The following is a 14,658-nucleotide window of genomic DNA, read 5'->3' as shown; positions in this document are numbered from 1 at the left end:
ATTTTTGAAAATTTACTTTATTTGTATATGTTTACAGATTTTTTTAAATATATTATTATTACTATCAGATTATTGTTCCTCATAAATTTAAACAAGCTTTCAGCTACAATAGATATTCATACCAAATACCCTCTATACCCATGTTCAAAAAACTAATCTACAATAAGTATTTATACCTTTTCAATATTATTCCAAATGATCCATACTAGCTACTATTTATTATTATAGTATATCGTCTTGATTATGTAGTGAACATATTTATTACCAACAATCAATAAATAAATAAACTTGTTTCATGATTATGACCATTTTGTCTTTTATTCTTTTCACAAGGACTAGAAATTGTCTAATCCTCTTTCTTCCTGTTTCATGATTATGACCATTTTGTCTTTTATTCTTTTCACAAGGACTAGAAATTGTCCAATCCTCTTTCTTCCATTTTTTTTTGTGAAAACTAAAAAAATATCTCTTTCTTCTAGATTCCAAAACTTCCCAATAATTTTGTGAACCTTGACCATTTTTATTCATACAAATTTTCTACCAATATCTTTCATTTTCTTCTTTTATTTATGAAATTTTTTCTACAAATATCTTCCCTTTTCTTCTTTTATTTATGCAATTTTATTAAAATATATCTTCCATTTTCAATTGGTTGATAGTAAAGAAGATGAAACTTAAGCTCTTAAGCCATGCCAATTGATCCTTCTTTGCCTACCAAATTACTCTATTGTATATGAATCTTTAGAATGTGAAATTTAATATGGAAAATTACGATTATAATCTACAAATAAATTAATAATATCTTTTAAAAACAAATTAAATATTAAAAATATATTTTAAATAAAAATTTAACTATTTAACAATATGGTTATACTTTTCTTTAACCGGTATACGACAAACAAAATTTCTCGCCCTAAATATTTTGTTTATTGAACACACTTGAAAGATTATTTGATAAAAATCATTATGATATTTTTTAATTTTAAATTTTCGCAAACAAAATTTGTGGTGAGGTCGATGCTAAAATGTATTAAGCCAATATGAAATCATGATAATGTAGGATATCGAAATGCTCTTCTCATTGAATTGGCATAGGCTTAAGGACTCTATAATGTGCATTGAATTTTTATTTGTATTTTATGTCAATTTATAAAGTATTAATTGATAATTTTTTTCATGTGTAATGGTGTTAGAAGAAATTTAAGGTCGGTAAGATGTAGAGGATGTATTTAAGTTAATCTAATGCATTAATTTTATAAATGGCGTGTGGGTATAATTAATGTTAACAATGCATTTAACACATTTATGGGTGTAGTTATTAGTTATTGTCAAAGAGTTTATTATAATTTGTATTTTATTTTAGATAGTGATGTTGATAAAATAAAATTCATTAAATATTTATTTGAGGTTTTTTTTTGGTGAAAGGATTTATAAATTTTGATTCAATAACTTAAATTTTAAAAAGTATTTTAACCATATAATATTAATTTAATAATTAAACTAGATCTATTAAAAATTGAAAATTACCAAATATGAAATTAGATATATAACAAATACTATAAATTTATAAACCATAATAAATTTATAAATTTATAATTAAAATTAAAAAATTTAATGTTTTTTAATCATACATAATTATTATTTATTATTATTTTAAATATTTTATTATATGAGTTTGTTTAAATTAAGTGAGAAATATAAAATTTAAGCTGGTTAATGCATACAGGGTCTAGATAGGGCCAAGGACTAATCCTCGTGACTTTGGTCAGTCCTTCAAAGTATATTTTTCAAAAATAAAATAAAATAAAATATTATATTTATATTAGTACTTAAACATGATAGGGTTAATAGTACTCAAAAAGGACTACATTTATTTAATAATTTATAAAATAAACTTGTCTTGATGATAAACCACACTAGTTGGTGGGAAACGCATCGATAAATGAATTATGATGTGATTTTCTCCTAAAACTTTTCTCAAAATCTCTATATAGATCACAAAAACCTAAATTCAACAATTCTAAGAAATATTTTAACAATACCTCTAATTAATATCTACTTAAATTTTATAAACAAACTTAATTTATAATTAAATTATTTTAAATTTATTTTGAATCCAGATTTATTAAAAACTGAAAATGATTAAATTTAAAATTAAAATGAATCTAAATTGACACTCTTACATTTCATAATAAAAATAAATTTCATTAAATTTTTAAATATATTTCATCATAACAAATACCATAAATTTGTAATTAAATTTTTATTTTTTATTGTACAACATGATTATTTTATATTTATTATTATTTTTATATTTATTATTATTTTTATATTTATTATTATTTTAAATATTTTATCATGTATTATCTAAGTTAATATAAAATTCAACCCCTGTTAATGCGTCAAGATAGTGTCACAGGACAAACAACTATGTTTATTTAATAATTTATAAAATAAACATAATTTATATTTGTAACGAATGAGCGTATGGGTAATGTAGTCAGTGTCAAACGTAATGATTGCATTTCAAAGACAAATACCATTTTAAAGATAAATAACTAATGAATTATAGCTTAGTGACTATTCTTATAAGCCGGGACGCTTCATTCATTCCTTCCAATCGTAACTGTACGAGTAGGGAAAACAGGTATCCTCACTACGGACTTTTCAGTCGCTGGGCACCGTGCGTTGAAGGCGTGCATGAGGGCTGAGATGCTGTTGCAGAGAGCGCGTTTGCAATTTGTTGGCAGGATGATTTTTGATGGGCAAATTGTTTGTTATGGTGGGGTTTGATTGTGAATGTTTTTTTTTTTAAACTTTCAAAATTTTGGGTTCAAATTGTGAACATAGGTAGGGAAGTTGGGAAGGTGTGGTTGGTTTTGAAATTCCATAAGAGATAGGTAGGGAAGTTGGGAAGGTGTGGTTCGTTTTGAAATTTAATAAGAGATGGGTTTGTTTTAAAATTCCAATTTTATTATCACTTCAAAAAACTGTTTTGAAATGGGTTTGTTTTGAAATTCTAATTTTATTGAAACATTGAAAACCATATGCCGAGAATTTTTGTGAAATTTCATGACTGATGAATTTGTTTTGAAGTTCCAACTCTACTTGCTAGTTTGAATCACTGAGAACCATATGACCTGCTCTGGTTTACCGATTTAGTTTTAACTACAGTTTACCAATCCCCCGCCTCGTTCTTCCAGGAGGAATCAGGTCTGCACACATTGAATTCAATGTCTATTTTATACATACAAGACCGAATGGTGATGTCGAAAAAAATAGTTTCAGGATACCAATTCCAGTAGACTGTCCTACTTCAGGGTTTCTGTTATTGAAAGGAAGCCTTTACTTACCTTTTCCAAGCAACTTCGTCCATTTTGCTGTTAATTCCCAATCCCAATCGCTTCCAGATCATTGCTTCTTGTGTCTCTGTGATCTAACTCTATCAATTTTATAGCGGCCTGTATCCCATATTCATCAGAAACCTTTACATACCTCTGCCAGTTCGAAGATCATGAAAATATACTTTAATACTTGCAAACGGACGACTATTATCTTCCATTTGATCGGCTTATTATTCATTCTCAGTTTTCCTTCCGTTATATCAGAGTTGCGGTCATATAAATGCAATAATGGTTCTACTTACGCTGATGGAAGTACATTTTCCAGCAATTTGAATAGGGTAATGGGTGATCTTGTGAAGAAAGCACCTCAAACAGGGTTCAACACTTCTTTCTATGGCAAAAGTCCTAACAGAATCTATGGCCTCCTCCAGTGCCAAGGTAACATATCTAAACAGGACTGTTCAATCTGTTCACAAGCAGCAAACGATAGTGTTATACAACTCTGCGGAAATGAAGTCGGCGGTCGAGTATGGATGGATAACTGCTTCCTGCGATACGAGAAATTCGACTTCATTTCAAACCTAGACAGCGACGGGAATTATCTGGAGAACGTAAACGACATTAGTAGTAATGTAAATAGATTTAGGAGCACCACTTCAGATCTCCTTTCCAACCTTTCTGATCAAGCTTATGCTCCTGCAAACAAGGGATTCGCTGAAGGATCAGCTGCATATTCTTCTATTGGCACCGTTTACGGCCTAGTTCAGTGTTGGAGAGATATATCCATCAAGGACTGCAAATCTTGTTTGCAATTGGCAAGGTCTAACCTCTACCAATGTTGTTCTATTAAGCAAGGAGCTCAAGCTATGTTGGGAAGCTGCACGGCCCGATATGAAATATACCCCTTTTTTGACACTCCTAGTGGAGGGAATAGCACTAGTCCATCTCCACCTCCACCTCCGTCCAACGCCTCCAGAGCAAACCCTCCGACAGTAGCTGCCCACGCTCCTTCGGCTAAAGGAACTTCACGCACCACGTCAAGTAATCTCTCTCTCTACTGCTTCTACCGCTCTTCAGTATTATACAAATTGATTGCAATTTCAATTTCTGTAAATAACATATTGCATGATCTACTCTACAGAAGGTTCTTCTTCAAAAACTTTACCCATAATATTGGGGATCGTGGGAGGCGTGGTTCTAGCGTTAATGGTCTGTTTGTTTGCCATGTGGAGGAGATTGAAGTCTGCCATTTCACCCAGGCAAATAACCCATGCGCAGAAGGAAGGTAGAATCTGCACTTTGGGCCTCTGTTTCGCATGGCCAAACTTATGCATCTCATCAAATGAGATTCTCATTCACCTTTTTTTGGTCTACACAGAAACACATGAGAATGATTCAGAATCAACGCTACTCAATCAGGAGCAAATTCTCTTCACCTTGGAAGCTCTCACAGAAGCAACGGATAATTTCGATGAAGACAAGAAGCTTGGAGAGGGAGGGTTTGGCCCTGTATACAAGGTATGTATGCACCTAATATTATTATTAGCATATGAAATTGCATGACTTAAGGAAGACGAAGAGGGTTTTTCCCATGGGTTGTTGATACGGTTAATTCTTTCAGGGAATAACCAGAAACGGAAAGGAAATAGCAGTGAAGAAGTTGTCTGTAAGATCTGGACAGGGAAAACGAGAGTTTATGAATGAAGTGCAGCTTGTAGCCAATGTTCAACACCGAAATCTGGTAAAGCTGCTTGGGTGTTGTGCCGAGGGACCAGAAAGGTTGCTTGTCTACGAGTATTTTCGGAACAAGAGTCTTGACACCTTTCTGTTTGGTAAGTCACTTTGGACATTTTTTGGTTGAGAGAAAGATGATAAATCTTCTATACATTTAATCGGATTGATTATTTAAAATCTTTCGAATTCTGTATTCTGGAAATACAAATGCAGATCCAGAGAAGAAGAGGCATCTTGATTGGCATAAACGCTATAACATCATAATGGGTATAGCGCGTGGCCTTCTTTATCTTCACGAGGATTCACAGTTGCGAATTATTCATAGAGACATTAAAGCCAACAATATTTTGCTGGATGAGGGATTGAATGCGAAGATTGCAGACTTTGGGTTAGCAAGACTCTTTCCTGAAGACGAGTCCCACATCCAAACAAGAGTTGCAGGGACATAGTAGGAATATTTCCCTTTACCCTTCCCTAATAAAATTTATGTACAGTTCACTTTTATGCAATCGTGGGATTTAGGCACATAAAACGCCCTACTTACTTGAAGAATTTTGGTTGGAGTATGCAGCGGTTACATGGCGCCAGAGTATGCAATGCAGGGCCAATTATCTGTAAAGGTTGATGTCTATAGTTTTGGAGTGCTGGTCTTTGAGATTGTAAGTGCAAGGAAAAATAGTGATGCCAATCTTCCGGACGAAATGCAAAGCCTATTAGAATGGGTAAGACTTCATTTCAGGAATGTTTTTTCTATATGTGCAGCAGTGGTTGGAGATAATGGAGATGTTAAGTGAGTAGGCCTTTCCCTTGGATATTTGTGATGCAGGCATGGAGATTATACAAGCGAGGGTGTCTTCTAGATATGATAGATTCCACATTGACCGAAACATGCAGGCAGGAGCAAGCTTTAAGATGCATTCAGGTTGGGCTTCTATGTACCCAAGCAGATGCAGGACTCCGTCCAATTATGTCTAATGTTATCTTGATGATTTCCAGCGCGTCTGTGACATTAGCAAATCCAACGAAGCCCGCATTTGTAAAAAGTAGCGACAGCAGCCGCGGAGGATCCACAGCCGGCAGCTCTAGCAGTGGGATTCAGCAGTCACGGTCCTCTGCCACCGTATCTTATGTGTCGTCTGCCTCTCCACAGAATCCTTTGGTTCCTTCCCTAAATGATGTCACCATTAGTGAATTGGAGGCTAGGTAGGCACAAAATCTTCACGGCCCATTCACAGTTAGTAAATTGGAGGCTAGGTAGGCACATAATCTTCACGGTCCATTCTAAATAAAGTGGGTTTCAGACTATTGAAAAAAATAGTAAAGTGGGTTTCAGTGGATAACAGTATTTTAATGGATGTGAAAGTGGTACTTCAACATCCATTTTGTTTCTGCACATATTTCCCATTGCTAAAATAAAGTCATAGAAGGCTGGCCTTCGAGATTCAAGATTTTCGCGGAGGCATTTATTGATTAGAGCCGTGGTAGTAGCTTCTTTCTGAAATCAGTGATGCATAATAGTTGGTAGTTATTAGTGAGCAGTGCACATACCTGCTGTGCTTAATGAAGGAATGGCAGATGTAATGGCAGATGTATACACTTTATAAATTTTACCCAAAATTTTATCATTACCGTACCATTCAGTATATTTGAAGGGTTATTTGGGAATCTGGGATTTTAGTCGAATGCCGCTTTCTGACAAATTTGAAGAATTTCCTATGGTATTCATGCTGTCAACCATTTGTGAGGCACTGAAGTCTATTTGGTGGCAATGTTATAGTCTCTTAAGCAAGTGCACTATGATTATGTTTTGTTAATTTATTAACAAAATTAAGCCGGCCTCCATTGTAGTATTATTGTACTCTTGTTTTTCTTTTACTTCATAAAATATGATATCCGTATTGTATCTTACTGTATAAATATTTCTCTGTTTTATTAGAAAGTGTTTCCAGTTATAATGCTCTGAGTAGTGAATGTGATTTTTTTTTTAACATATTTGGATATTTTCCAGATAACTTAATAAATTTTATTAATGTGTAGTTTTTATATGAAATAAAGTGGATGACTACTCAACCTCGAAGGTTTGGCTTATGCCAAAATAAACCAATATCTTCATAAGAAAAGTGAAACTTTAGACTGCTAAAATATGTAAGTGAAGTGGGGCAGTACCCACCAGAGCAGGCGTTGAGAGTGATCATAATTGCACTTCTTTGCACTCAAAGTTCTTCGGGTGACCAACAATGTCACAGGTTTTGTGAATGGTAAGCAACAATTCAGAGATTGGTGTTCAGCGTACACAATCAGCTTGTATAGATACCACATCAGAAACATAAGCAGCTTGAGAAGGTGATACCTTTTCACGTTAAGTAGATTAATGGATGCCATGTTTTGGTAAATTATTTAATTATTGCTTTATTAGGACGATAAAATAATATATACAATCCAGCCATGAATGATTTGAAAAAGATTTATCTATTTCACGGTTATAAAAACAAATCAAAGTTATAGGATAGCTTGTTTGATCCTGAGATATATTCATATCTCAAGGACCACAAAACTGACATGCAAATATATAAAGTTTTAAAACAAATTAATAATTTTACATATATATAGATTGATTTTAAAACAAATATATATGGATTAAAAAAATAAAGTTGTATATATTTAGGTTTTGGATTATATATATATAGAGGTTGTATTTTACTGGAATTTTTTTGTTTGAAAATGTAGTAATAGAAAATATGAAATTTATAAAATATGTGTTATAAAAATATGAAATGTAGATTTGATCATGAGATATGTTATACATTAGGAGGACTTTAAATATATATAATATTAAACAAAATCGATAGGTAGAGTTTTTCAAATATATATCTACTAAACTAATTAATATATGTATTTTTAATTATTTTTTGTTGTTTAAAATACATTTTTTAATGCATAAATGGATTAAGTACTATATTTATAACATTAAACAAAATTGATAGGTAGAGTTTGTCAAATATATATCTACCAAACAAATATATATATTTGTATTATTTTTGTTGTTGTTTAAAATATATTTTTGAATGCATAAATGGATTAAGCACCATATTTATAACATTAAACAAAATTGATAAGTAGAGTTTGTCAAATATACATCTACCAAACAAATTAATATATGTATTTTTAGATTATAATTATTTTGTTGTTTAAAATACATTTTTGAATGCATAAATGGATTAAGCACCTTGTAAAGACTTGTGGAGCATTCCAATTCTAAAAATTAAACAACTTAAACTCAAATTTTCTTTAAATATCTGTGAAATTTTGATTTATATAATGATTTCTTTTAATTCTTTTCCTATGTCTGTTTTTTGCATTTAAAAATTCATTTTAATTAATCCCAATAAATATTTAAATATTTTATTTAACTCTATAAATTATTTGTTTTATATAATTTATATTTATTAAATAATTATATAAAAAATATATATAGAGTAAATTGTTATGGATATTTAAGAAATATTTTTTTTTTATTGAATTTCGGTTCTCCTCAATATTCAGCCTTTTAAAATCAATTTTTAGGGCGGTCTAGGAGTCTTTGCCTTCCTCATTTATCTGAGTACTTTACATATGGGGTTAGGGTTTAGGAGTCATTATGTCATAAACAGGAAATTAAAAAGTTATTTTAAGAAAACATATTAACTAAATTGAATTATATTATAAGTAATTGAACTATATTATAAGTGGGTTATGTGATGCACTCATGGACTTTGGATTATTCATTTGGAATAAGCTCTATTTTCTTTTGAGCACCACAAAATAAATCAAGATTTGAGAAGTCAAAATATATTTGTTTGTATTCAATACTACGATTGTAAAATATGGAATAACAAATTTGTGGGTGTTATTAGAAATTGCCGTAAGTTAAAAAAAAAAAGTAATTTTGTTGCAACTTAAAAAAACATTTCAAAATAGATTATATTTATGATATACTAAAAATATAGGGTCTATATATAGGTGGTGTTAATTATATATTAACAAGATAAAATAAGTTGTGAGGATACAAATCAACAATGCTATTAGTTAGGGAACTGTAATAATGTTTAATTCATTTTTTTTGTATTGAATGGTGTGGTAAATTAGATAAATTAGATATTTGTAACTTAAAAGAAAATGTACTATTTATTGGGCTCATTTTAGTAAAGTTCAATTTTATTAGTGTTCATGTATTGGTATGAGAGGTTTTGGAAGATGTTTTAGAATAGTGTTAATGAAATAGAGATATTTATTAGCATTTAATAGTAAATAATTGTGTGATCGAAATTTGAGCAAGCTTATATGTGAGAAAGAAAGAAAGAATAGCCTTCCTTCAAGTAATCAATATTTGGTACCTGTATTCATTGGGAGACACTTTGAAATCAATATGGGCATCAATGTTTGAAGTATTTCCTAAAACAAAGTCTCTCATCATTAGAACAATATAGGCCACGTTAAGAAGTAAAGATAGATTTATCCTCTCAAATACCCTTATTGCAATTAAGTTGTACAATGTTAAAAAAATAATCCATACTCATAAATTTCAAAAGTTGCAATCTAATTGTTCTACATTTTCTTTCTAGACTAACCAACATTGGAGGAAAGAACCAATTTTTTAAATGAAGGATTTTGGTAAGGTCTTTCCACACAAACAAGAATGTCAGAAAGAATCAATTTTAATTTTCAAATATAGTTTATTTAACTACAATAAGGGATTAAGTACATCAAAGTGAGCAAGCATCAAGTTCATAAAAACCAAATATTTCAATGACTCAATAATAGAGAGTAAAGCAGTTTACTGACCTTAAATAGAATTATGAAAACCTCTTTTATTGGTAAATGTAAACTTAAAGTAGAGAGATATAATATTTTAGATTGAATTCTAATTCTGTATTTTTAAAATGATTTGCAATTATTTTATTTTGTTAAATCTTGATATTCTAAAATTTCTTATATTAATTTTACATATGTTTAATCCAGATATTTTTCTTTTTATCTAAGCCCTACAATGTTATTTCAATCAAAATGAGACCTAAATAATATTTACTTTTAGTTTACTTTTTTAGGTTGATGGAAATATTATAGAGTATCATTTGAAATTGTTAATGGAACTAGGAATTTGATGGGTGAGAAATGTTATCTCAACTCAAGAGTAAGGGTTGTGTGGACTTATGAAGCCCCCCTTACACATCCCAAGGTGGATGGTAGACTCACAATGGGTTGTGTGGAATTATGAAGCCCGTTTACACATCCTAAGTTGGATGGTAGACTCACAATAGGCATTTCATAGATCCCATCTAATAAGGGATCCACCATCAATCATATACATTATTATAAATCTTAGTTTATAAATTTTATCCCTAAATAAATCATAATTACTAATTACTATTGGTAGACACTAGACACACTATTAGATTTTCTTGTCCTTTAAAAAAAATTATCAATATTTATTTCACTCTATCTCAAATTCACTCCACCATTTTCATTTTTACCAATTCTTAAACATTACTTATATTCTTCTTTAACTTTGTATTTAAAAAATATATTTAATTTATTTAAAAAAAATCAACTATGTTTCACCTATTCTCTCTTCCTTTTTCTCAGTTTCTCATTTTCGCTTTCCCTTTCCCCACTTAAAATATATGTTAGTTATTTTATTTTGTCTTTTTTGTTATATTGTTTTTGTTTTTAGTAAAAAATAATTGACTTTAGGTTATATTATTTTTGTCTTTAGTAAAAAACATTTAGCTTTCAATTAGTTCTAAAAAAATTAAATAGATTTTAAAAAGTCTATTAAAGTTTTGAAAAAAATACCCCGGATGCGGGTGGCATTGAGACATTCAATGGCGAGCCACATGCCGGGCATGGGCTGCCACGTGATGGCGCTTCAACCTTAAATGCGGCAAGCCGCCGAAACTTCACAACTGAAGCGGCCTCTGAGCATCCTTAATGGAGCCGAGGGAGGGAATGGCTATCCAGCGAGGGGCATTCAATGCTGGTCTTTTCATTGGTAATGCTACGCGGTTTAAGTATGTGGATTGCTTGGGGAAGGGAGCTCATTCTGGTGAGGGGAATTTACAGAGCGTTGAGCGTCTGTGCTGTGAGCTGGAGGTTGAGAGTTGGGTCAAGGTTTATAACACACCTGCATTCCCTGGACTGGTTATACGCCTATTTATGCTTTGCTCTGTCTCTAACTGGGGATTACACGTTGTGGGGAGGGCTCAGATACAGTGCCGGACCTCGTCTGCCGGGGAACGGAACAAAGGCTTGGTGGCTATCATGGTGCGTGAGAGGATGCCTTGTCGCAGAGGACCCGGGCGTGGAGAATCCTCTCGCCCCCCAGCTGCAGATGTACATCATCATTGTTGTTGTTGTTACTGTTATCGTAGGATGGGAGCCACCCCTATCCCGGCCTGTCAAGTCATGGAGGTGGGCAGCTCTAGTGGAGGGGAGCCCAAGCTACCTGCATTTGGTTCAGTTATAATCACTCTGGGCAGCTCTGGGGATAATCCAGGCATTAATGCACACATCTCTATGCTTTTCACCCAAATTCAGGAGGAGAACGCAGAAGAATCGTCTCTGGTCCTGGCGGAAGACAATAATGCGCGCAGTAAGGGGAAGCTCCCAATGGGGGAGCCGTCATTTGAAGCGGAAGGCTCAGCAAATGTTCGAGGGAAGCTCCCAGTGGAGGAACCGGCGAGTGAGGAGAGCAATTCAGGGACAGAACGCTCTCAATCCCCCACCCAACATCAAGCTCTCGAGCAACCAGAACCAGCGCACAATCCGTCGGCGATGGAAGAAGAGCCAGAGGATTAGCTCTGGATGGTGGTCCTGTGTTTTTGCCTTACTCTCTCAAGTCGAGTTTCGGGGTAGGAACAATTTCAATTTCCTGTTTCACATGGTCGTCTGTGTTTTTTTGTTGCTAGTTACTGTATGCAATCTCCACCATTGCAGTGGGGACGATGTCTCATGTTGGGCGCAAATCCTTGGTGATTGCCTGGTTTTTTGTATGTTCATGGTTATGTATTCAGTTTCCATAGTTTGTCTGGGTTGTATGTTTTTTTGGAATTGCCCCTGCGTGGGCCGTTATGGAGCCATTCTGGAAACTCTCAGCATTTTGAATTTTGATCCTTCTGATCTTACAGCCCTGCGAGGCAATTGTACAAGTCTAAAAATGCAGCCCATGAGCCGCAGTTGGCCTTGGGCAGCCAGCTTCTTTGAATGTAAAGTTATCTGTACATATTAATATAAAAGTAGTTAATCTTGCCGAGAAAAAAAAAAAGTTTTGAAAAAAATAAATATTAAACTTAAAATTTTGAAAATTAAAAATAGATTTTGAATTTTTTTTAATTTAAATTTCCATTTTTCCATTGGTTCATATAGATGGAGTAGCTAATTTTATTTATAGTACACATATCATTGTCAATATTTATGACCAAATTTCAATCAAATCTCATGAGTTGTGAATATTTGTTTGACATGTTATCATTAAAATATTTTATAATTAAAATGTCATTAACGATTTTTATTGATATTGACATGTTATCATTAAATTATAGTTAAAATGAATTAGTTTATTTTTTTTGTTAAAATGTTTTTTTTACAATTCAATTTGAAAGAGACATGTAACTCTTATGTTCACATGGAGTTTACATATAATATTAAAAGAAATTAATAATAAAATAATATTTCAATATTTTTATTTTAATATCAACCAATTAAATTAGACAATTTTTACCAAACACATGATTTAACAATTTTCACCAAATTAATGAAACTTGCACAACTAAATTAATAAAGTAATCAATATGTGTGAATGAACATCATATTGCACTTATAATAATACCAATTAGCATATTAAACAAACACATATAATAAAATTTTAAAAATATGTTTTTTCGAAAAGAATTTAAAAAACTTTGAATTAAAATTTAATAAACTATTTCTTGAACACGTCATTTAATGGAAAAACAATATACTTTATTCTACCTTCATATACATTTATTCAGTTATTGCAAGACTATTTACATATATTTATTTTTTAATTTTGGTCTTTTATATTAATGTTTTTTTTGTGGTACAAGGCTTGTCTAGTTTTTTTTTTTAAGCTTGGCAGAACTACATCTTTATCATATCCAATATATCACCCCAATTGAAGCCGGGAATTGAACAAATGAGTTCACATCAACTAGAACCTTAACAAAGTATATGTGGACATCTAGCTTTAAAATAAATATTTAATAATATTTAAACTATCATCGCATTTCATTAATTGGTGTTTTAGAAATAGATTATTTAATATTTACATGCATGTCAATTTTAATTTGAAATTGGAATTTTCAATAAATGTGAAAATTTAATGGTTAAAATGCATGTTTAGATTTTTATTTTTTAATTCAAACTAATTTACACTTTTCTATGAATCACTTTTTACATAAGAAGTAGTACTAAACAAACACTACATAGTAGCTACTCCTATCGCTTAGTTTAAACATAGCTAAATTATAGTACAAATATTGAATTTAAATTAGTGTTAAGGTTTAGAATTCCATCAATTTGAATTTTACTTATTTGTGAAGTCCTCATTGTGCAATTGAAGAGTAAGGCCCTAATTTCAATGCTTATGTAAACGTAGCTTTAGAAAACTATAATATGTTATGCTTGCATTTACATTTGAACTACATTAGTCGTCCAAATCAAAGTTATCTATCCAAGTCAAGAATTAAATATTTTATTTCTTAAAATTTGAACTAAAATATTCAATAATATTTTTTTTAATATAATTATTAATTTATAAAAATGCATAAATTTTATTTTTAAAATCTTAATTTATATTTAAAAAAAAAATAATAACAATGATTTATTATTTATTTTATAAAATTGTATATGTTTTAATTTATTAAAATTTGAATTTAGATTTTAACCCAAAAATAATATTGTTATATACATATTTTTTAATTTATTAAAATTTGAATTAAAATATTTATTTTTAATATAATTATTAGTTTATAAAAAATAATAGTATAACATAAATGAAACACATTACCATAAATAAAAAGTAATGATTGCAAAATCTCAATTTCCTATGTGTTTTGCAATTAATTGAATATAGAAATATTTATGTTTATTTAATAACTTATATTTTTAACGAGGTGAGGGTATTATGGGGATGGGTAATGTAATTCAGTGTTAAACGTAATCATTTCATTTAAAGACAAATAACATTCTAAAGATAAATAACTAATGTATTAAGTCTTAATTGATAGACGCGACACTTCATTGATTCCTTACCATCGGGACGGTAGAGTTGGGAAGACAGGTGTCCGTCCTACGGACTTTTCAGTCGCTGGGCACCGTCTGTTGCAGTCGTGCCAGAGAGATGAGATAGTGTGGGAGAGAGTGCATCTGCAACTTGCGACTTTGAAACCCTGAGAACAGTATGACACATCTCGATTCTTAAAAAAAAAAAAAAATGCAGATGTATAATGTAAAAATCAACAAAGCTAGATTTTTATCACACATTTTATATTTCTAGAAAAAATTATCACACATTCTATATTTC

The 14,658-nt window shown here is 31.1% G+C and overlaps 1 protein-coding gene across 2 annotated transcripts; it reads left to right on the top strand.

Annotated features, from left to right (window-relative positions):
* Window positions 1-2,632: 2,632 nt before the first annotated feature.
* On the top strand, window positions 2,633-6,980 carry LOC149222940 (cysteine-rich receptor-like protein kinase 15). 2 transcript variants are annotated; one of them, XM_089385680.1, is made up of 8 exons: window positions 2,633-2,782; window positions 3,670-4,385; window positions 4,486-4,629; window positions 4,723-4,862; window positions 4,966-5,176; window positions 5,292-5,526; window positions 5,650-5,800; window positions 5,905-6,980. In XM_089385680.1, the coding sequence occupies exons 2-8, from the start codon at window positions 3,686-3,688 to the stop codon at window positions 6,283-6,285; spliced, it is 1,962 nt and encodes a 653-aa protein (XP_089241806.1). In that variant the 5' UTR covers window positions 2,633-2,782; window positions 3,670-3,685; the 3' UTR covers window positions 6,286-6,980. The 2 variants fall into 2 exon arrangements, with proteins under 2 accessions (XP_089241806.1, XP_089241805.1); XM_089385679.1 differs by lacking the exon at window positions 2,633-2,782 and having other exon boundaries at window positions 2,813-4,385; window positions 5,905-6,979.
* The last annotated feature ends 7,678 nt before the right edge of the window (window positions 6,981-14,658 follow it).

The sequence above is a fragment of the Pinus tabuliformis genome, chromosome Q (genome assembly GCF_031772625.1).
Source record: "Pinus tabuliformis cultivar Carrire ecotype Pingquan chromosome Q, CPIR1, whole genome shotgun sequence".
NCBI classification, from domain to species: Eukaryota; Viridiplantae; Streptophyta; class Pinopsida; order Pinales; family Pinaceae; genus Pinus; species Pinus tabuliformis.
Note: the sequence above shows the minus strand (reverse complement) of the source record. Positions and strands in the feature narration are given on the sequence as shown.